Raw genomic sequence first — 24,668 nt, forward strand, 5'->3', positions numbered from 1 at the left:
TATAACGCCCCATTCAATATAGTGAGACGCAGAATAAGGCACAGTTAAAGAAACTGGACATCAATTTGCATTGATTTAAATTGAAGTTAATACACTGTTAACTGCACGTTACCCTTCTTCTTATCATATGGAGTAGGGAACATATTGCACAAAAAAAGCTATGTACTGTGCTGACGACCCCACAAGCATCATATACAACTACATTATTATTTACTCTTAATTATCTATTTGTAAAGAAAAAGTACTGATCATATTTCTGTACTGCATGTATTAAAGAAGCAAATAAAACAAGGAAAATGCAATTAAAAAAAGCAACCACCAGAGAAAGCCCTCCCCATCTGCCTGGAAATGGCATGAAATCAGTGATGGCTTTAATGAATCCAATTTAAATAAATTAGCCTCAGGGGAAAAAAAAACCATCCGTTCCCACTCGCAAAATAAATGCAGTCAAATGCTGCAATTAGCATTCATTGGAAATAAGGCCGCGTTTATAGTGGCGGCAACGCGACCGATGATGTTGGCGTCGCCACTGGCAAAAGTTAAACTTTAGTTTTAAGCGACGTCACTGGCGACAAGGCCAGTGACGTCACAAAGGAGGAGGGAAGCGTTCTGTGATTGGTTTAGAGACAGTCACATGTGGCGACTGTCTCCAAAACAATCAAATTTCACCGGCTTCAACATTTTTGGTCGCTCCGTCGCCATCGCGATTACTATAAGCTCTTGCGCCGGAGTCAATGGATTTGTTTTGGAGCGACGTCACGTCGCCGTCGCCAGGCACTATAAGCGCAGCCTAACACTTGCAGATAAGCACAGAAGGAGGAGTAAAGGTCTCATTACAAAAGCCATTGCCCACGACTGTCATTTGGTTACCTGGACTGGATGCAGCCTGGTGGTAGAATTTCCTATGCCCTCTGTAGTAGTGACTGCGCGTCCGTATAGAGAGCATATGGGGATCAGGCAGGCAGTCGCTGCGTAATGTCTTCCAAAGTGTGAAGGTTCATAACAAGCAGAATAACACGAATTATGCATTTTTTTGCGGCAGTCAGAGGCCCATATTTGCTAAACTGTGCTATTCCGTAAGACACTTACCAGAGCTTAAGGACAGCCTAATGAAGTGAATGAGCAGTAAAGGAGTCTTCCAGTGCTGGGAGGTGTCCAACGGAATAGCACTACTTAGTTAATACAGCCCGTGAGGGGAACCATATTAAGAATGGGGCTGGAATACTAACTGGGAGAGAGAGAGAGAGAGCGAGAGAGGGGTAACTGTTTCTACTACCACATTGCTCTATTGAAAGCGGTTTTCATAATTATTATTGGAATTTACATATTTAATTTTTCTTTGCTTGGGTCATATAATACGTTCCATAAGGGTTCAATTTGCTATGATTCAATTGTGTTGTAAACAGGTATTTAAAGCTGGTTTCCTGGTTCTCTCTCCAAGAGCCTGGAGGCAGGAATGCTACTGGAAGAAGAAAGGGGAAAGCCTTTCCCCAAACAGGGTAAATCATTCTGATCCTATGTTAAGTTGTAAAGTTCCTTACTGTATTTTGTTTGTTGGAAGCGGACAAGCAGCCCAACCCTACTCAGGGTAAACATGTGTTAGTTATTGCTCAGATGAGCAGAGTTTATTTTGTACATTGTTTTCAAAGTGTTGCAGTCCCAGTGCCTGGGACTGAATAAACCAGGCAGAAGCCTGCTTAAAGGAACATTGTCTCACGTCTCCTCGTCTCACTCACCCTAAGACGATGTTCTACTGTGGAAATCTTCTCTCCTCTCACTGTCTATCGCCCACCTACCTTTACTCATCCCCCTTGTGCCCTTCTCTCTCACTTTGAATCCTGGCTCTCTTTCTTTCCCTCCTCAGACTCAGCTGTTCTTCTCCTTCGGGACTTCAACTGCCACATTGATGAGCACTCTCTCCCTTGGGCTTCCAGCTTTCCTTCTCTAACCTCTTCATTTGGCCTGCAACAGTGGACTAGCCAGCACCCACGAGGATGGCCACTACCTAGACCTGGTTTTAAAAACTTTTCTCTCTCTGATTTCTGCATTTCCCCCTTTCCTCTCTCTGACCATCACCTCATCTCATTTTCTCTCTCTTGCTTCTCCCCTTCTCCATCTCCATCTACCCCTCATTTCTGCAGTGACCTGGGCCCTATTAACCTGCCAGCTTTTGATTCCACTTTACGCTCCTCCCTCTCCTCTCTCAGCTCTGCTCCAGACCCTGACAACCTGGTCAGGAACTACGACTCTGCCTTATCCTCCTCTCTTGATCCACATGCCCCGCTTTCTCTCTGCCGTTCTCGCTCTTCTAACCCCAGACCCTAGCAAAATTCCCACATGCACTTGTTCCTCTGAACGCCTTTGGAGGAAATCTCACACTCTCGCAGACTTCCTTCACTACAAATGTATGCTATTCTGTTTCAACTCTGCCCTCTCTCAGGCTAAACAAATCTACTTCTCTTCACTAATCAACACACACAAGAAGTATAAGGATATAATTAATATATAGAAGAACATACTAGTATAATTAGAAAATTATCAATACATCTATGCAACTGCACTATTTTTAGGCTCTTATAGCTTATTATATCACCAGCTAACTTATACTATTTCATTACACTAACATTAACAGCCTTGCTATATGACTCATACCATTCCGTTATCTCCCTACTACCATTTCAGCCAAGTAGATTGTTTTTCTTGTCTTTATTATATTGATACATTGTTTAGATTAGGTTGTAATGTTGTTATACACACTGTTTCTTTTTACTGACATACTCTGCAGCCGCTCTGTTGATCAGATACACTACCCGCACTCGTTACACACAGTAGAATTGTTTCATTCATTCCATTGGTTGCATCAGACAACCAATGAGATTGTAGCTTGGCGAACTCGCGCGCAAATCACCTTACTGAGATCAGCTGTTAGCGGGGAGAGATCTATATTAACAGGGCGTTTGCAGAGAGTAAAACAGTTCTCTTTGATAAAGGGCAGAAGCCTGAAACGCGTTAGAGATTTTACTTGTCCACTAACATGATGTTGATCATGCAATAAAGGATTTTTACCTACTCTGGTGTATAGCCCCTGCATTTGCTTCGCTGTGCTCCGCTTACCTCCTGCAGGATTTTTCTACTGGTCAGGAACTACGACTCTGCCTTATCCTCCTCTCTTGATCCACATGCCCCGCTTTCTCTCTGCCGTTCTCGCTCTTCTAACCCCAGACCCTAGCAAAATTCCCACATGCACTTGTTCCTCTGAACGCCTTTGGAGGAAATCGCACACTCTCGCAGACTTCCTTCACTACAAATGTATGCTATTCTGTTTCAACTCTGCCCTCTCTCAGGCTAAACAAATCTACTTCTCTTCACTAATCAACACACACAAGTCTAACCCACGATGACTTCTCTGTCTGCCTTTTCTTCTTCCTCCATCTCACCTCAGGACTTTGCTGACTATTTTAAGGAAAAGGTGGAATCCATACGTCTGAACTTCCCCTTTGTTTCCTCCTCCCACCCTACACTGCTTCCTAACTCTCCTCCTGCCTTCCTTGACTCTTTTTCCGTTGTCACAGAGGAAGATGTGTCACTATTGATCTCCTCTTCTCCCTCTACCACTTGCCCTCTTGACCCCATTCCCTTGCTTCTCCTTAAACCTCTTGCTCCTACTATAATCCCTACACTCATACAGATTTGCAACTCCTCCCTCTACTCGGATACCTTTCCCTCCTCCTTCAAACATGCAACAGTCATACCATTACGCAAAAAAAAAGCTTAACCCAACCTGTCTTTCTAACTATTGACCCATCTCCCTCCTGTCTTTTGCCTCTAAACTCCTTGAACGTCTTGTATTCTCATCACCTATTCTCTCCTAGACCCTCTACAATCTGGCTTCTGCACTGCTCACTCCACTGAAACAGCCCTCACTAAAATAACTAATGACCTCCATGCTGCCAAACACAGAAGTCCCCCTGACGACTTAAACTCAACATGTCAAAAACAGAGCTCCTCATATTTCATCCCAAACCTGGCCCCACTACCACCTTCCACATTACTGTTGGACGTTCTGTCATACACCCATTAGCACAAGCACGCTGCCTAGGGGTCACACTTGACACCTCTCTCACATTCTCCTCTCACATTCAAAACGTATCTAAAACCTGTTGCTTTTTCCTCTGCAATATTACAAAGATACGCCCTTTCCTCTGTTGCTCGACTGCTAAAACTCTGACTCAGGCCCTCATTCTCTCCCGTCTCGATTACTGTAACCTCCTGCTGTCCGGCCTTCCTGCCTCTCGTCTGTCTCTCCTACAATCTATCCTAAAACACTGCTGCCAGAATCACTTTACTCTTTCCTAGATCTGTCTCAGCGTCTCCCCTCCTGAAATCCCTCTCCTGGCTTCCGATCAAATCCCGCATCTCACACTCCATTCTTCTCCTCACTTTTAGAGCTTTACACTCTTCTGCCCCTCCTTACATCTCAGCCCTAATTTCTCGCTATGCACCATCTCGACTCTTGCGTTCCGCTCAATGATACATACATACATTCTTCATGGTAAACAAAAGTGTTGGACGGTTTTCATAACCTGTATCGGATGCCATTTGGTGGCATGACCAAAGCCACGTAAAATGTTTGCTTTGCTCTGACTTTTGTCGATAAAGTAATTATGAAACCATTGTTAGTCAGAGACGAGCAAAAGTGATACTTAAAGAGATACTTCAGGCAACACTTTTTGTGTGTTTAAAAAAAAAAAGGGTTTGAAGCTGGGAGTCCCTGGAGCTAAAATGAACCCGGTTCAGCTCCGGGGACCCCCAGCTTCCCGAGATATTATTCTTACCGTGGACAGGGTGCCGGTAGCAGCTCAGACGGGGCAAGTCAGGGCTATCGAAATGGTGGCTTTAAATGTCCTGCGACCTGCAGGAAGCTGTGATGTCATAGCTTCCCGGCTTCATTTTGGCCCACCTGACGTGGGACATTTAAGCAGCGTGCAGATACCGGCAACACCTACGAATGTTAGTATCTCGGCATCAGGGAGTCACCGCAGCTGAAATGAATGCGGTTCAGCTCTGGAGACCCCCTGCTTCATACCGGTAAAAAAAACAAAAACATAATGTGTCTCCAGGAGGGCTGCTTTAATTGTTCACAAGATACAAATAAGTGAAACAGCTACTTTAAAGAAACAATCCCTCATACTAATTTTTGTTAGCCCCATTTTTTACAGGAGGAGAACTATGGGGGTGGGGAGCTGGGGTCCCGCAGAACCGAACCCCAATATTTCCATCTCCGAGGACGCCCTTGGTTACTGAGATTCTTAGCGGTGAAGCTACCGGATTTTAATCTTCCATCGTCGGGAAACAAAATGGCAAAATCTCAGGCCAATAGGAAGCTGCAACATATTTGGTTCCGAATTCCTATTGGACGTCCATTTTAAACCTCTTTCAAAACCAAAAAGTGACACTGGTAACTTTACCGGTGCTTATTTTGGGAGTCGGGTGGGTCACAAGAGCTAAAAATAGTGCAGTTCAGCTCTGGAGAACCGTCCAGTTCCCATCTGGCAGAAAGGGGTCTCCGTTAGGGGGGGTTGAATATTTCCAAGGAAGCCAAAGGAAGGGCTGGTAAGTTGCTTCATTTATTTTTTACCTGCTACATTATTTAAGTTTTTCTTTCTGCTTCGTAAACATCTGAATTGGGAGGTGCCTGAAATGAATAAATTATACCATCAAAAGCCACCCCAGGCTCTTTTATAAGGTGCAAGTCAGTGATTTAGCTGGCACAATATGCTGGGCGTGTGAGAGCAGCTCACTTTCACTCCACACCCTGCTCTGAATATAAACCACGGTACGTTTCTACATTCCCCCCTTTTAATCATGTTCATAGGATACAGGATCTTCTTGGAGACAGGATGGATGGTGGATATCATCACGGTGCAGGCACCACAGCCGCCTCCTCCACAGCTGACTTTGGTGCCCGTAAGACGCACTGGTGAATAAACACTTAAGGAAATATTAGTGTTTAATGTGCATGACCAACCTTCATCCCAACACTAGACATGGGCAAATGCATGCGTTTTCACGGCTGAAGTGGCAAATTTTCATGTTTATGAATATTTGCGAATTCGTTGGAGTAAAAAAATGTGAGAATATGCGAAAATAAAAAATGAAAAAAATCTGAAAAGAGTATTCTAAAATGAGAGAATATTCTAAGATTCGAAAATAACATCTCAATATTCGAGAATGTTCCAAACAGTTACAAAAATTCTGCCAGAAAAAGCCAAAACCACGAGCCATATTTTGCCACATTTGCCCATCTCTTCCAACACCTATTGAGTCTCCCTCATTGGGAGTGATCCTTCTTTCTTTCAAGAACGCTGTAACCTCCACCAGATCGGGTTGTTTCGGAGGAGATAGCGAGCCTGATTTAGAGTTTAAACGTAGCTGCAAAAATAGTGTTGTCATAAAGAAGATAATATCGCCCCATCGCTATTTCAGAACCCTGATTTAGAGTTCAGTGAAATAGTCACAAACAACTGTTCTTTAAATAATTTCGAGGTCCTAGATTAGAGCCATTGGCTATGCATGCTTTATAAGTCTGGCGACATTGTACGTCTGTGCGTAAATATTGGGCTTGTAACGAATAATTACGTCGTTACTTTAGCGCTTCAGGAAATGGGTATATATACACCCTGTAAAATTTTACTTTTGGGGGCCTCCCTTCAATCTGCAACAAGTCTACATAGCAGAAGCAAGGTCTGTAACATTAGGATGGAGTTAACATGCAGGCAGCACTCTGAGCTGGGGGGAAAGAACACATTAACCACTGGGAAAGTCAAAGTGCTTATTGATTACATCAGGCATGCCAAATAACGCCATAATGTCTCTCTCTTCTTCTGCAGGGTCTATGTCTATGTATCTGAAGAGCAAGCATTTCCAGACAGCGCATGCGTATGAAAATAACAGGAATTGCAGCCACTGTGCTGGAAACGGTGGGTTTTCATAGAGTACAGTAGCAAAGTTTACACCTGGTTCCTGTTGGCGCATAATTAAGAAGTGTTCTTAAATTAAAAGCAGCCGTTAATCCAACTCTAAATTCAGTGCTTATATTAAACAGGTGCAATTTACTGTGTGAACGGCCGTGTTGAGCTCGTTTAATTATATTAAGCATAGACATGTCTCAGCTCCACCCATCAACTCGTTAGATGAACATGCCAACTCTAAATTGAAATCATATTTCTACAAGAAGCCAACCCCCATTGAGCACCTGCACAATAAGTTTGTGCTTAAGCTCCACTGTCATTAGTCAGCTCTAAACTGGGCTAAGTGTGTTATTCTGACAAAACGTTGTATTTTAGTGGCTTTAGATTGGCATTCACGTGTGTTTCTGCATGGAGAGGTATGTGGCCCTAGGGCTGGGGGGAAGGGGGCTCAACTGTGCTGAAGCAGGGATATCCTGAAAACCTGACCTGTTGGGGGTCTTGAGGACTGGAGTTCATCCCCCCTGCTCTAGGGTATAAGCAAATTGAGTTTAGTACCCCAACATGCCCCTGTTTATTATGAGATATAGACATTATTGTTACATTAACCATTTCACTTTGCAGTCCTGACCATGAGGAATTTGGGTTTCCGTGCAGTCCTGCTAAATTCAGGACATTTGATTAACCTTTACTGTATGTGCCCTTTATACTTGTCAATATGAGCAGATCAAGGTGTATCTGAGGTGGGTACAGTAGATGGTAACATACATTACTCCATTTATATATCACATTACATGGTTCAGCACAGCACTTAGCATGAGCCTGATATACAGAAGGATACACTTCTTTCTCAGGTAGGAGACCAGCATTTCTTCAGGATCTGCATTTTTTTCCACTATCTGCATTAGGGAGTAACATAAAATACAAGGACAAAACACATCAGTGCCATACAGTAGGTACTAGTGCATGCATGTTAACATCACAACCTAGTAACATATTAGTCCATATGTCCATAGAGTTCAACCTTTGTTACATTCTAATTTACTGAGATAATCATCCTATATTTATAGTACTATCGATCCAGATGAAGTCAAATACAAATCCCCAGTGAAACTTTTGCCAATTAAGGGCCTCATGCAGAGAGCAGCGCTAGCAGGTAAAGCGGCATTTTTTGGCGAAGTATAGCTTGAAAAAGGCAGGTAATGGAGAGTTTATTAAAAAGCGCCATTTTTTTTTTCTTTACAAATTTCGCCGCGCGGCTGGAGAGAACCTAAATCTCTCCAGTGTTGAAAACGGCCGTATGCAGAGAGGCGCGAACGCCATCTAGTGGCTGTTCGCGCCAAAGAAATGGCGCGATTTTCAACATTTTGCTTCGCCAGCAAGAAGCTGGAGCTCGGCGGCCGGTGGGGGAGAAGAAAAAAAACGCGATTTTTTTCCCACAAGTTTCAACAGCGCTCATATCGCCGGTTGAAACTCTCCATATGCAGACAGGATTCTAAATGCAGTTTTATGCCCTTTCTGCATATGGAGAAAAAAACTCTCCATTAAAGCTACTTTAACTTAAACTCTCCACTTTATTCTAGCGCTGCTCTCTGCATAGGCCCCTATGTCTTATAAGGGGAAATACAAATTCCCCCTGACTCCAGTGATGGCAATCAGATTTCTCCCTGGGTCAATGCTCTGCAATGTTTAACTTATTCAGCATACCGTATGCCTGTATTCCTTTAATGCAATATCTGTGAATTAAATACAAGTGCATGTAATATCAGCACATTGATTACAAATACATTTAATACGAGTGATTCATGTCTAATCTCTTTAAATCCCATTCCTTCACTGCCTCAGATTTCTACAATGGTACCTGCTGTGTCACTAAGAATCACAGGACCAGATCAAATCCAAGAGGATACAAAAGAAATAACTCGCTATAACTGTGGAGTTTTTAACTCAGGCATTAAGGAGAGTGGAGTCATTTAGATGGGGGTCCCTGTTTTTATTTAATGATAAATGGAAAACATTATTAGACTTCTGTACTATAACCCTGTACTGTAGCCCATTTCTAACGTACCTTCTGCCCATTCACATAGAAAATCAGCTTGTCTGAAGCCATATTAGACGACATATTTCCTTGTGTGTGAGTCCTGCAGTCTTCTTGACTGGCATGGAGAAATTCTAGCAGGGCTTATTATAATACCATCAGGGAGCAGGAGGCTGGATCGGGTCTGTCTGTATTGAGTAACTATAAAGAACTCGCCAAACTGGTTTTCAAGATCTTTCAAAAACTGGCAAGTCAGCTTATAATTGTTATTGTTGTAGTGGCATATTCAGATGTTTGGGGTTCTCATTCCTCTGGGACTTTTATATGTAAATTCAGTTTTTCATAACTGATCTAAAAAATACCACGTTCTGTCTTTACTGATAAGCCTTACTTTTTTTAAACTTTAATTTGGAGAATTTGATTCCCACGTTTGCAAAATAATAATAATTCTTCTTCTTAAAATAATAATAGCATGTTCTTGTATAGCGCTGCTAGTTTTACGTAGCGCTTTACAGAGACATTTTGCACGCACAGGTCCCTATTCTTCTCCTTCTTCTTCTCTACTTTTCGTCTCTATTCTTCTCTATTCTTCGTCATCTATATTCTTCTTCTTCTTCATCTCTATTCTTCTCTATTCTTCGTCTCTATTCTTCGTCTCTATTCTTCGTCTCTTTTCTTCTTCCTCAAACTCAGTGCCAGTCAGTGTCTTTACTCACTGAGCCGCTTCTTCTTCTTCCGCTTCTTCATCCGCTTCTTCTTCTTCCTCTTCTTCTTCTTCATCTCTATTCTTCTCTATTCTTCGTCTCTATTTTCTTCTTCTTCTTCATCTCTATTCTTCTTCTCTATTCTTCGTCTCTATTCTTCTCTATTGTTTGTCTACTCTTTGTCTCTAGTCTTCTTCATCTCTATTCTTCTTCTTCTCTATTCTTCTCCTCTATTCTTCTCCTTCTCCTTCTCTATTCTTCGTCTCTATTCTTCTCTATTCTTCGTCATCTATATTCTTCTTCTTCTTCATCTCTATTCTTCTCTATTCTTCGTCTCTATTCTTCGTCTCTATTCTTCGTCTCTGTTCTTCGTCTCTTTTCTTCTTCATCATCTCTATTCTTCTTCTCTTCTTCGTCTCTATTCTTTGTCTCTATTCTTCTTCATCTCTATTCTTCTTTTTCTTTTTCTGTATTCTTCTTCTCCTTCTTCTTCTCTATTCTTCGTCATCTATATTTTTCTTCTTCATCATCTCTATTCTTCTCTATTCTTCGTCTCTATTCTTCTCAATTCTTCGTCTCTATTTTCTTCTTCTTCTTCATCTCTATTCTTCTCTATTCTTTGTCTCTATTCTTCTTCTTCATCACTATTCTTCTTCTTCTTCATCATCTCTATTGTTATTCTTCTTCTTCTTCTCTATTCTTCTTCTTCTCTATTCTTCTTCTTCTCTATTCTTCTTCTTCTCTATTCTTCTTTCTTCTCCTTCTCTAATCTTCTCCTTCTCTATTCTTCTCCTTCTTCTTCTCTATTCTTCGTCTCTATTCTTCTCTATTCTTCATCATCTATATTCTTCTTCTTCATCTCTAATCTTCTTCTTCTCTATTCTTTGTCTCTATTCTTCTCTATTCTTTGTCTCTATTCTTCTCTATTCTTTGTCTCTATTCTTCTCTATTCTGTGTCTCTATTCTTCCCTATTCTTTGTCTCTATTCTTCTCTATTGTTTGTCTCTATTCTTCTTCTTCATCACTATTCTTCTTCTTCTTCATCATCTCTATTGTTCTTCTTCTTCTTCTTCTTCTTCTTCTTCTTCTCTATTCTTCTTCTTCTTCTCTATTCTTCTCCTTCTCTATTCTTCTCCTTCTCTATTCTTCTCCTTCTCCTTCTTCTTCTCTATTCTTCGTCTCTATTCTTCTCTATTCTTCATCATCTATATTCTTCTTCTTCATCTCTAATCTTCTTCTTCTCTATTCTTTGTCTCTATTCTTCTCTATTCTTTGTCTCTATTCTTCTCTATTCTTTGTCTCTATTCTTCTCTATTCTGTGTCTCTATTCTTCTCTATTCTTTGTCCCTATTCTTCTCTATTCTTTGTCCCTATTCTTCTCTATTCTTTGTCTCTATTCTTCCCTATTCTTTGTCTCTATTCTTCTCTATTCTTTGTCTCTAATGTTCTCTATTCTTTGTCTCTATTCTTCTGTATTCTTTGTCTCTATTCTTCTCTATTCTTTGTCTCTATTCTTCTCTATTCTTCGTCATCTATATTTTTCTTCTTCATCATCTCTATTCTTCTCTATTCTTCGTCTCTATTCTTCTCTATTCTTCGTCTCTATTTTCTTCTTCTTCTTCTTCGTCTCTATTCTTCTCTATTCCTTGTCTCTATTCTTCTTCTTCATCACTATTCTTCTTCTTCATCATCTCTATTGTTATTCTTCTTCTTCTTCTCTATTCTTCTTCTTCTCTATTCTTCTTCTCTATTCTTCTTCTTCTCTATTCTTCTCCTTCTCTATTCTTCTCCTTCTCTATTCTTCTCCTTCTCCTTCTTCTTCTCTATTCTTCGTCTCTATTCTTCTCTATTCTTCATCATCTATATTCTTCTTCTTCATCTCTAATCTTCTTCTTCTCTATTCTTTGTCTCTATTCTTCTCTATTCTTTGTCTCTATTCTTCTCTATTCTTTGTCTCTATTCTTCTCTATTCTGTGTCTCTATTCTTCTCTATTCTTTGTCTCTATTCTTCCCTATTCTTTGTCTCTATTCTTCTCTATTCTTTGTCTCTATTCTTCTCTATTCTTTGTCTCTATTCTTCTCTATTCTTTGTCTCTATTCTTCTGTATTTGTTGTCTCTATTCTTCTCTATTCTTTGTCTCTATTCTTCTCTATTCTTCGTCATCTATATTCTTCTCCTTCTTCTTCTATATTCTTCTTCTTCATTCTTCTTCTTCTCTTTTCTTCTTCTTCACCCCTCTTGTGGCTCTGTGCTTCGGCTTGCAGGTGATCAATGAGTTCCGCTATGGACATGACTAATTACTAGCAGGGTGCAGACTCACCTTGCTCCTCTGCTCTAAATGAATTCCTTGCTAGGGAGGAGACTCCCACAAGATGAGCGGAGCCTAGTCCCCTGGTCGTGATGACCGTTCGCTAAGGGCTCAATGCGGCTGAGCCTTCCCTAGGTAAGTTCCCTACTCTTCAGTTTGCCTTGACCAGAAAGGGTGTGACTATATTATTATGATACATTATGTGGGAAGGGTCAGGAACTAAAACAAATAAGACTTTTCAAAGAATCCCCCAAAAAGCTAACTTTCCCTTTTAAGGAGGAAGAGACATGAGAGTACTAAGTGCTCCCCTCAACACACACCTTCAAACAACATGTGGAGACACCAAGAAATTGGCACACCTGAGATATCTGGGATATATGCTAATATGACATGCAAATGACGCCTTTTCACATATATCCCAGGTATCTCAAGGATACAGATTATTGTGCACATATCATTTTGTTTGAAGGTGCGTTTGAGGGAATAAATATATTATATATAGCACTTGGGACTCTAGCTAATAATAGTCTCTTCTCTCTCTCTCCCTCTATCTAGTGAAGCGGGTGAACCCAGTCCAGCCTGCTTGCAGAAACCTTTGTACAGCACTGTGTACACTGTCAGAGCTATGCAAAAAAAATATTATTACTGAGCTGTTAACAAAACTTTTCTTTCATGAGCTGAGTGCGCCTGCACCTTTAACATGCACCTGTTGGCTTGTACTGTAACTGGAGTTGGCTTGCAGAAATGAGTGGAATTTGAATACATTGTGTCCCTGCTTATGTCACTCCTCCCCCCTTTCTGCACCTAGCAAACCCCTCCCCTTTCTCTTATATTTTCTATTGATCTTGCATGTTCACCTTTTCCTCAAGTCCTGTTTTTCACCAAGCAATGCTTTACTAACCGCTGAGGCAAACAAGGGGTTAACGCCCACCACCACCACCACAAGTTGCGCCTACCACCTCCCGGAGGGCAACTACCTCCAAACCCCACATAACAACCCTAACCACTCCCCCACTCCTCCACCCCCCTGCTTGACTAATTATCCAATAGCCCTTTTAAACCAATATGGCCAATAGGGTTGTTGGCAATTCCAAATTAAAAAAAAAAGATGTATTAAAAAAACTACATAACAAATAATAAAACAATTTTAAATGTGGAATGGCCAAAAGACCTGTTAGCCACATTAGTCTAATAGGGCTACAAGCCATTAGTCAAGAAGGGGAGGGGCAGGGCTTGCTTTGTTGATGGGGGCAGTTGCCACAGGGAGAGAGGTTGTTTGCTGTAGCGGTTGGTAAAGATTCTATCATCACATATATCTGATACATCGAGCTAGTCTCAGATGAACAACAACACATGACATATTACACCGTGTCATGATTTATTTAACAAAAATAAAGCCAAAATGGAGAAGCCATGTGTGAAAAACTAAGTACACCTTATGATTCAATAGTTTGTAGAACCACCTTTAGCAGCAATAACTTGAAGTAATCGTTTTCTGTATGAGTTTATCAGTCTCTCACATCGTTGTGGAGGAATTTTGGCCCACACTTCTTTACAACGTTGCTTCAGTTCATTGAGGTTTGTGGGCATTTGTTTATGCACAGCTCTCTTAAGGTCCCGCCTCAGCATTTCAGGTCTGGACTTTGACTGGGCCATTGCAACAAATTGATTCTTTTCTTTTTCAGCCATTCTGTTGTAGATTTGCTGGTGTGCTTGGGATCATTGTCCTGCTGCATGACCCAATTTCGGCCAAGCTTTAGCTGTCGGACAGATGGCCTCACATTTGACTCTAGAATACTTTGGTATACAGAGGAGTTCATGGTCAACTCAATGACTGCAAGGTTCCCAGGTCCTGTGGCTGCAAAACAATCCCAAATCATCATCCCTCCACCACCGTGCTTGACAGTTGGTATGAGGTGTTTGTGCTGATGTGCTGTGTTTGGTTTTCGCCAAACGTGGCGCTGTGCATTATTGCCAAACATCTCCACTTTGGTCTCATCTGTCCAAAGGACATTGTTCCAGAAGTCTTGTGGTTTGTTCAGATGCAACTTTGCAAACCTAAGCCGTGCTGCCATTTTTCTTTAGAGAAGAGGCTTTCTCTTGGCAATCCTTCCGAACAAACCATACTTGTTCAGTCTTTTTCTAATTGTACTGTCATGAACTTTAACATTTAACATGCTAACTGAGGCCTGTAGTGTCTGACTCTTGTTTTTTTTTGCAATTTCTCTGAGCATTGCACGGTCTGACCTTGGGGTGAATTTGCTGGGACGTCCACTCTTGGGAAGATTGGCAACTGTCTTGAATGTTTTCCACTTTTGAATAATCTTTCTCACTGTAGAATGAGGAACTTTAAATTGTTTGGAAATGGCCTTTTAACCCTTCCCAGATTGATGGGCAGCAAAAATAGCTTCTCTAAGATCATTGCCGATGTCTTTCCTCCTTGACATTGTGTTAACACACACCTGAATGCTCCAGACCAGCAAACTGCTAAAACTTTGGCTTTTATAGAGGTGGTCACACTTACTGAACACTTAGTCAAGGGCATTTGATTAGCAGCACCTGTCTGCTACTTAGCATCTTAATTCCTATAGAAGCAATAAGGGTGTACTTAGTTTTTCACACATGGCTTCTCCATTTTGGCTTTATTTTTGTTAAATAAATCATGACACGGTGTAATATGTCATGTTTTTGTTCATCTGAGGTTGTATTTACCAAATTTTTGGACCTGCTAAGGAACAGACGATTGTTATTATGGGTTTAACTAAATGACCATTTTTCAAGAGAATATATAAGTATTTTACTGTGTATTTTTGTCATATTGGATGTAGCATTGGGCTTCTCTATCGCTTGTTGTATACATTTGCCACACTCAATAGCTCTCATTTTTGACACTTATATACATGTATGTTTTGTGGGGACTCGGGGGTTCCCAAAATGAGCTTGCTGGGGTTCTGTGTGTTGTTTGTTAACTTATTTTCAGCTGTCTCAGATGTTGATGGTTAGTGGTCCCTCCTTCCCTGGTTTTAAACTCGCCCCCCTCCCCACTTCCCAAGTCAGCAGTTCCTTTACATTTTACTGGATATAGATCCAATGTTGGTCTTTCTCCCTCCTAATAGAGGGAAATGAGAATTTTAATCCTAATAGAGGTATATTAGTATTTTATCTGGTAGTGTTAGGACCTGCGAACTGGGTCTGCCTTGTCATGGCTCGCAGGCTTACAATGCTTTGGCCAAAGGGTTAAACTAAATGACCCTTTTTCAAGAGTTCAAATAGTATTTTACTGTGTATTTTTGTCATATTGGATGTAGCATTGGGCTTCTCTGTCGCTTGTTGATTGTTATTATGTCCTGTTATGTAAAACCATAGAATTCAAAGAGGGTGTACTTTCTTTTTCACACAATTGTACATACTTACTGTATCTACCCAGCTTGGTATTACGTAGGGCTTGGTGCAGGGGCTTTTGCAGGAACTCTTACGTCATGATGTTGCGGCAGCCTGTTGTCATGGCAACACAATGCCATTTGACGTCGCGCCGCCGCGATGACAGAACACTGTAGGAGGAGATGCTGGGAGATGCCACCGGACCAGGTAAGAGCTACTTACAGAGGCCCCGTGCTTTCCCTCGACAATCAGTTTAATTGTTGTGAGTAAGAGCGCAGAGCCTCTCTAAGAGCGAGGCTCGGTGCAGGGGCATCGATGGAACCACCATCCAGTTGGGTCTGCATATGCCTCTTTGGGATGCTGCATGAGCCCCCAAAGAAGAAGAATGTATAATGTTCAATGTTAGTAAAAAAACACTGTTTGTGAGAAGAAAAAAACTCTTGGCGTCCTTCATTACCATCATAGCTTCCAATACCAGCCAGCCCGGATGTCAGCACCCTGGGAAGGTAAATAGAGACACTGATCACTATCTGTACATAACTAATACACCTTGATGTCACTCTCCTTTTGAGCTGGGCAAGGAAGCGTTACATGTATGTGTGTTGTGGGGAGAGGGGCTATTGTTTGTGTGTCTTGTGGGGAAGGGTGGCTATTGGGTGTGTGTGTTGTGTGGAAAGGGGGGCTATTTTGTGTGTTGTGGCGGAAAGGGGCCTATTGTGTATGTGGGGTTATTGTGTGCTGTGTTGGAGGGTGGCCTATTGTGTGCTATGGGGGAGGGGGGCTATTGTTTGAGTTGTGTGGGAAGTGGGTCTTTTATGTGTGTGTTATGGGGAAGGGGATATTGTGTGTGTGTTGTGGGGGAGACACAGCTATTGTGCCCCACATACGTGTGGGATTGTGTGTGAGGGGGTATTGAGTGAGAGGAGGCAGGATTGACTGAGAGGAGACGGGATTGAGTGAATGAGAAAGGATGTGTAACAGGGGGAGGGAGAGAGGAGGGGAAGTAAGTGAGCAAGTGGGGGGCGGGGGTAGGTGGGGGAGAGAAAGATAGAGGGGGAAAAGACTACAAAAGGGGGGAATGATAGGAGGGGAAGAATAATAGATATGGTGGGAGAGTGAGTGAGGGGGAAGAATGTAAGATGGGGAGGGAGAGGATGAGTGGGTGACAACTGAGGGAGGGGAGTGTGAGAAGAAGGGGGGAATAGAGGAGGGTGAGAGTGAGAAGGGGGACTGTAAGAGATAGAGGGGCCACAGTGGAAACTCTAGTCCTGGGCCCCGGGAAAGCTGTCTGCGGCCCTGCCTATGAGCATGTGACTAGTATATGTGACAAAGGTTAAAACACACAGCTATTTAGATAATGCACCGCAGAGCCTGAAAAATTAGTAATACCTCCCCTCAATCCATCACAAATATAACCTTAAATTGATGCGAATACGAAAAATAGTTCCAGGCCTTACCTGCAGAGTTTTTATTTTGTCTTTGTTTACTAGAGAAAAATAGGATTAATTCACAAAAATCTTTTGTTGATAAATGTGTCAGAAAACATGCAAAGTTCAATTAGAGCCTAAACCAGTACTTTTTACATTTTAGATTTAATATACAAAAGTAGTACAGTGCTTAGTTACAGAAAAGAATGTCATTAGAAACATACAGCACAATATATGCAGACAGTTTAATAAAATAATGGTTAAAACAGAGAACCTATACGTTACAAACGCACAACATCTGTCTATGGAGTTTGGAAGATGAGAATACATGTGTCTTGTTGGCATAAAAATACACCTCTTCTGAATTCATATCCCAAATGCATGGGTTTTATCCTAAAAAACCCTGTATTGGAAACTGAATAAGCCCACCTTCTGGGGTGTGTCCTTACCTCCCCCTCATCAATCTCTAATTAAATTTTTAAGGCTTGGGGGACGAGAGGTTTTTTTTGGATTAAAAAATGTCTGAGTATAAAAATACCCCAAACAAAAATGATGAATCAGACTGCTCTCCTTGATGAAGGTCCTAGTAAAGGCAGGTGCTGAGGGTAATGATAATAGCGCATACACCAAAAGACCCCAAGAAGTAGGGTCAAAAAAGCACCCCCGTTATTGCACTCATTGCCTAGTATGGAGTATATAGTTATTTATATGGCATAGTAACCTATATAGTTCTGCTGCAAGGTATATTTGGTCAGAGGGAGAGGGTTAAAATGAAAATAATAAAACTTTAATACATCCAATTATTAAACACTCAAAATTTAAAAACCATAGATGGTCCTCTTGGAGTCTAGACACCTCCCCCTGATGAAGCGTGTCATACACGCGAAACACGTGTCGGCTGTATAGGACGTCGCAGAAGTGACGTCACGGACGGAGGGAGCTGCGGTCGTTTTCACCACATCCCCTGCATACACACACGGCTTGTATATGGGCGGGCATTGTAAACTAGATGGGAGTTTACCCCGCTGACAGGTGCTTTGGCTACTATAGAGTTTTAGTTGGCTGATGCACCTCCGTGTGCTGTTTATAGCATTTGTGCTGTGTGGTTTTCTGTGGCTACAAGTGTGCTGCTGGCTCATTTAAAGTAATAATTTACCGTTCACTGTTACATTCATCTGAGACAGAGACTTAAGGGAGGAAAATAACAAATGCTTCTTTCCGGATTATCACTCTCTACGGGGGGCTTTTGATGCTGTATACTATTGCCTATGTTGAGATATACTGTAATTTGGCTATCAGTATCATACACTGGCGACACACTTTATTCGAGCTCGGCTAGTCCCACGAATTCGGGTATACCCGGGTGTATTGAGGTTTGTGACTGTTTTCTGCCCGAGTGCATTGAGGTATTTTCCAGGCAGGGATTGAAGCATTTTATTCCCGCTGGCTGCAATACTGCACAGTATATATATATATACTGCATTACAATTCATGAATTTATGCCATCTGGTAGACACGCGAAGCATTGCAGCCTATTAAATCCTAATCATTATCATTTAACAGATCAGCCGCCCGTCAGCCAGGCATGAACCCAGGCTGGGAAGGCAAACACAACGGGACTTGTCAGAGGTGAGGAGCGGCGCATTCCAGGTATCTGCCAGGTACATACCGGGTATTTGCTCGAATAAAGTGTGTCGGTGCAGTAATATTGCCCCACCGGGTTTTCCGTGTTTGTCTGTAGCAGCACTTCCACACATGATATAATTATCAGATGGTGATTATTTCAAACAGTTACTACCACTGCTATTATGTATGATACCAATATCATTTAATGTCTGCAGCTCTTTGAGGAACCTAGACACACTTAACAATTGTGAATAGCTGACTATGGGTTCCTCTGACTCCAAGAGGACCATCTATGGTTTTTAAATTTTGAGTGTTTAATAATTGGATGTATTAAAGTTTTATTATTTTCATTTTAACCCTCTCCCTCTGACCAAATATACCTTGTTGCAGAACTATATAGGTTACTATGCCATATAAATAACTATATACTCCATACTAGGCAATGAGTGCAATAACGGGGGTGCTTTTTTGACCCTACTTCTTGGGGTCTTTTGGTGTATGCTATAAAAATACCCCCATAACTTTCTTTCTATAGCCCTTCAAACGTTGGGACACATATCAATCTGTTTGGCTGATCAAAATGTACATTTACATATCTATGTTGATATGCCCATGTCCATCTTTGATGGATAAATGGATATAACATATGCAGCCTACCTACTGTAGTCAAGAATCGTTGCACTCAATTGAAACAGCTGAATGTGCTGGTAAGAAAGATGTATGATTTATTCTTGTGCATAATTTTTTTTTTTTTTAATAATATTTTAAAAATGTAGTCAAGCACACCAAAAAATATAAAGCAATAAAAAGATAACAAAAAGTGTAATTTAAGGACTAAAAAAAAAGTAATTCTTCTTATTCATGTGCATCACATCAGATCCAAGATATCTTTTATTTTTAGTACAGAGTTTAGACTGACTGGGAGATCTGTTCATCACCGACTTTCAGGGGAGGTTTTTTGGAATGTAGGGTCCCCTTTGAGAATGACACCAGGGCCTCTGGTAGGTCTGGGTACTATCACCAAACCTTGTCTATAATATATCATTATATACATCGCATATCATTTTATTGGGCCATCAATGACAACCGCAGGTTTAGATTGGGTCTGGTGGTCTCTTACCTACTATAATAATTCAACATTTTAGAAAGGTGCTAGTACAGGTCGGAGGGTGACCCGTGCACCCATCCAGAATTAATCAAAAAGAGGGGGCCTGCAGCACTTCAATAAGGGAAACTTGGCAGAAACTGCTGACAATTTGAATAAAGAAAAAAGATTTATTATGCAGAGTGATGCATATACAGAAAAGCAGCACAACATTTTGGGGTTCGCCTTCGACAGTAACACCTTATTTTACACCTGATGAAGGCTAACCGCGAAACTTTGTTTTCTGTATTGTGACAAACGGCTTACTCTGGGGCTCCGCTGTCTGTCCGGGACTGCTAGAACACGGTCTTTTAGGGTAGGTTAAATGACGAGGCGTAACGTGCTGTTCCTTTAAACAGGCTACTGCCTGGTTTATTCAGTCCCAGGCACTGAGACTGCCACACTGAGTACAAAAGCAAAACACAAGCAAAACAAAACCCTGCTCATCTGAGCAATAACTTAACCGAGGTTCACCCTGACTGGGGTTGGGGCGGCTTGCCCGCTTCCAACAAACAAAAATAAGGAACTTTACAACTTGACAAAGGAACAGAATGATTTAACCTGTTTGGGGAGAGGCTTTTCCCCTCTCTGCTTCCAGCAGCCTTCCTGCCTCCAGTCATTTGGGGAGAGGGGAGAGGAACCAGGCAACCAGCTTTAAATACCTGATTTCTATCTAGCAGGACAGGTGACAGAAATCAGGCAGCAGACAAACTCTGGTCTGGATCCCTCATCCCTTAGTACCAGCAACTGCCAAACTGTGGGATGAAGTGCATCCATTCTGAGGCTGCACTTTCTAGCCTAAACAGTGTATAAAGCTGTCCAGTATCCTGGGAGCCCTATATATGGAATTTATTACCATCCCCTGGTTTCTGTCACAGGATATACAGTACATCACTCTGCATAATAAATCTTTTTTCTTCAAATTGTCAGCAGTTTCTGTAAATGTTTCCTTTTTTGAGTGCTGCAGGCCCCCTTCGCTTTTGATTAACCCCAGGTTAACCCCAGGTACTATGGGTACTTTTACCTGTCACACTCCTCTAAACCTTTCCTTGTTCTACAGGCCAATACATACCTAGGCTAGTTTGATTTTTATATAATAAAAACAGGTCTTTTTAAAATGTACATTAACACTTTGTGTACCAGATTATTAAAATACAGAATATTTTAATCGGATTATCATGACAGATATGTCCTTTTCTCACTCATGTCACAACTGAAATCCCACTCACTTATCCTGTCCCACCTTGACTACTGCAACCTCTTCCAAGTTGGCATTCCCCTTGTCCGTCTGTCCCACCAAAATATTGCTTATTTAGTATCAAAGAGATAAAAGGGTAGAGAAATATATCTTAAATTGAATAAGAGGGTCCCTGGGACATAATAATAATAATAATAATAATACTTTACATACTGTAGCATTTTTCTCCCAATGGGATGCAAAACACACTTAACAAAAAGGAAAAAAGAAGAAAACATTTAAAGTAATAAGAGACCAAACAAAAGGAAATATACAATACAGGATAGAACAGAACTGTAGTTATTAAATGCCGGACAGGTTGTGGTTAATTAATTAAATGCCTGGGTAAACAGGTACAGTACGTCTTGAGCCTGTTTTTATAGATTTCCAGAGGGGGCCTCTCCAACTGTACGAGGCAGACAGTTCCAGAGAGTGGGAGCAGCGTGGCTAAAAACTCAGGCCCAAAAGGAAGTCAGGGAGATTCTGGGAACTGTTAGGAGTCCTTCATCTGCAGATGGAAGTGAGCGAATTGGAGTGTAGGAACTAGAAGCTCTGTCAGATAGCTGGGACCCTGCTCATGTAGTGCTTTGAATGTCAACAAGCCAATCTTGAAATAAATTTGCGGTTTTACAGGCAGCCAGTGCAGAGAACGGAGATCAGGTGTAATGTGGCAAGAACGGTCGGGTTAGTTAACAACCTGGCCACAGCGTTCTGCACCAGCTGCAGCCAGCGCAGCTCTTTTTCCAGAAGCATTGCGGTACTCGAGGTGTGAGGACACAAAGGCAAGGACAACATAGTAACAAACTCTGGGGGGGATCAAGTGCTTAATCCTGGCTAGGTTCCTTAGGTGAAAGAATTAAGATTTTTTTATCACCACTGACACCTGATGTTTAAGGGTCAAGTCACAGTCAAGGACAACACCAAGATTCCGCACATGGACAGAGTTTAGCAGCTGGCAACCCCCAAGCTTAAGGCCAGTTGGTTGACTTAACTGCAGTCTTGTTGTCTTCCAATGGTGAGCATCCACCACAAGCACTTCTGTCTTATCAGGATTCAGCCCCACCAAACTGGCACTCATCCACTCCAGGAGCTCAGATAAGCATCTTTGAATGCCTGATAATAGATCCTTAGTGCCCAGTTCAAAGGATAAGTAGACAACATACAGTACATGAATGGCATTTAAGAATACGGGTTTGAATAAAGATACTTTTACAAATGTAAAAATAGAATTAGAGTTACTATTAGAAGAAATTGACAAAACCAATTTCAAGTATAGTAAGTCTTCATTTTTACAGATTTGGAAAGAAATCTAGCAAATTGTTAAGTCATTTAATGTAATCTAGAAATACCAATGTGGTATTCATAGGTTCTGGCAGAGTTTTCAAATGTACTTTATCAAATAAACATAGGGAGTGGCCTTTTAAAATAATACACATAGCTTTTATCTCGCCACAGCTTCTGAGCAAAAACAAGACAAAGAGCAGGAGGTTGCACCAAAGGTAAAAGTTTGGCAGCCAACTACATTATGTGTATCTGGAGATGCAAGAAAATCAAGATGCTCTGGGGAAATGTTATGCAATATATAAAAATGTAATAAAGGGCACTTTCCCTGTGCACTGCATTCCTATTCTTTTTGATTAACACCAAATTGTGGAAAATATAATAACAGATTTAACTCTAATAGCTGCGAGAAAAGCCCCGCTTGTTAATTGCAATACACCGAATGCATCATCTATCTCTCGGGTGAATTAATTCCTGTTTGGTGTGTTAGTGTTGTATGTATAACTTTATTCATATAGCGCCATCCATGCACATAGCGCTTCACAGCAGTAACACACGTAACATAATATAACACAGAGGGAATAAGCACTTCTGACATAAAAGTAAAAATAGGAAAAGGAGTCCCTGCCCCAAAAAGATGACGTGACGAAGCCGGCGTCACATGGTATTTCAGCCAATCAGATCGTGGGAACCAATTCCACACTCTGGCTGAAATACCATGTGACGCCGGCCATCTTGGATTTAGTGAAGTCATCTTAAAGGCAAATGAAGCACAGCCATTCTGATTGGCTGGCATCATTCCCTTTAAGTGACGTCATGTAAAAAAAAAAATTAAAGTCGGAACATGGTTTGAACAGCCAATCAGGTGGCTGTTAACCATTTTGAGGCTAAATGTGACGTCACAATCCCTATTTAAGGCAGTGACGCCTCATTTGAGCCCAAGAAGACGACGAGACAACATCGGTTGGGATTTACCATGGGATTTTTTGGATTGACAGATGAAGATAGAAGATAAAGAAGATCAAGAAATGGTGACAGATGAAGATAGAAAAAGGTGATTAAAGAAAGAAAAAAGAAGATTTGGGTACCTGATCCGGATCTTCATGGCGGATGGCATCGGATGCTGTTGGAGGCCTTCAAGGTACGTGAGCTTCCTGTTACCCGCTTCTAATGGTAAGTAATATTGAATATTTGTAAATGTCTCTTTTTACAGGTTTCTTCATTGGATGTGTTTTTTGATCTTTTGGGGGAGGCACATTGACTGATAATATATTAATCTGTACCACTTTAGGGTACAGATTAATACATTATTATGACAATATTTGGGATTTGGGGGGCATTTGTGGCTTGGTATTGGTGTTGGTTTTTTTAATTTCAATTTCTTATGTGGATGTTATTGTTTGTTTTTTTCCTGCTTAATGGTAATAAAATGTTTGCGATTGGTGTTTGTTTGTAGTTAATGTTGTATTATGTTAGCTAATGCGTTTTATGGTTATTTCAGATATTGTTTGAATTTATTTCTTTGTCTTTTAATGTTTACATTCGTTAATGTTGTAGTAATTCATTGGTTTGATTGGTTAGTGTTACTATTCATTTTGAGTTGGTTTAAGAATAAATTGGTTTCATTGGTTAATGGTTTAATTAATTCATTGTTGATGTTGTTACTGCTCGTATTCATTGGATTAGCTGGCTACTGTTTTTATTTACTTTATTTAGGTATGCTAATGCAGTGTTTAATAATGGGCAAATAATCTATTATCCATATCTGGATAATAGTTATTTTGCACATTATTGTACTGTATGTGTTAGGGGGGTGTATTTAGTTAGAAATAATGTTTAGTATTTTTGTAGGCACAACATTGGTACCGCAGGCCCGCGGGTACCCCGGGACGGCCGCAGGGTCAGCCGGGGACACCCGCGCGACCCCCGGCCTCCCTCGGGGACCCCTGCGGGGTCAGCCGGGGACACCCGCCAGCCTGTTGTATGGGTTTTGCACCTGCAAAAAGGTAAACAAGGAATTTTTTCTAAGTCCTGCTTTTTTTATCACCTGCCTTTAGCTGGTGAGCTTTATTCAGCGCAACTTTCACGTACAATAAGTTTGCGTTGCTTAGGGAATCCCGCAGAAGGGCAGGATTCAGTGCAAACAGCTGATCGTACGAGCAAAGTTGGACTTTGAAAAATTTCCAGGAAAAAGTCAGTTTTAGAGCGCAAAGTGCCTGTTTGCGCGGCTTAGTGAATAGCGCTCGGCGGAACTTCACGTTCTAAGAGCACTTTGCGCTCTTAAAACGACTTTAGTAAATAACCCCCAAGGTGCCTTGCAGTGCCGGGAGGTGTCTTATAGAATAGCACCGCTTTGTAAATATGGGCCTGTGTCTTCTGAGATGTTTGTTCTTGTGTAGTTTGGAGTTACGCATTTTCTCTAAACCTAACGCTAATAAACACAAACTGTGGTATTTTTCTTCAAGGTTTGCTAAGGTTACATCAGGATAAAGCAATGTCTTAGGTAACAAATGCAATGTATTGTTCTCCCACAGTGACTCACACATGGACACA

General features: G+C 41.3%; 1 protein-coding gene across 1 annotated transcript in view; it reads right to left on the reverse strand.

Moving 5' to 3' along the window:
• The window catches only part of LOC142499990 (aldehyde oxidase 1-like), a 60,014-nt gene extending 50,820 nt beyond the window's left edge, over positions 1-9,194 (reverse strand). The window contains exons 1-4 of the mRNA XM_075610046.1: positions 9,037-9,194; positions 7,810-7,867; positions 5,881-5,977; positions 871-979 (exon numbers count right to left, since the gene is read on the reverse strand). Coding sequence (XP_075466161.1) covers positions 871-979; positions 5,881-5,977; positions 7,810-7,867; positions 9,037-9,090 — 318 coding nt within the window. The 5' untranslated portion in view covers positions 9,091-9,194. The remainder of the gene's footprint in view (positions 1-870; positions 980-5,880; positions 5,978-7,809; positions 7,868-9,036) is intronic.
• Positions 9,195-24,668: the final 15,474 nt, after the last annotated feature.

The sequence above is a fragment of the Ascaphus truei genome, chromosome 7 (assembly GCF_040206685.1).
Source record: "Ascaphus truei isolate aAscTru1 chromosome 7, aAscTru1.hap1, whole genome shotgun sequence".
Taxonomy (NCBI): domain Eukaryota; kingdom Metazoa; phylum Chordata; class Amphibia; order Anura; family Ascaphidae; genus Ascaphus; species Ascaphus truei.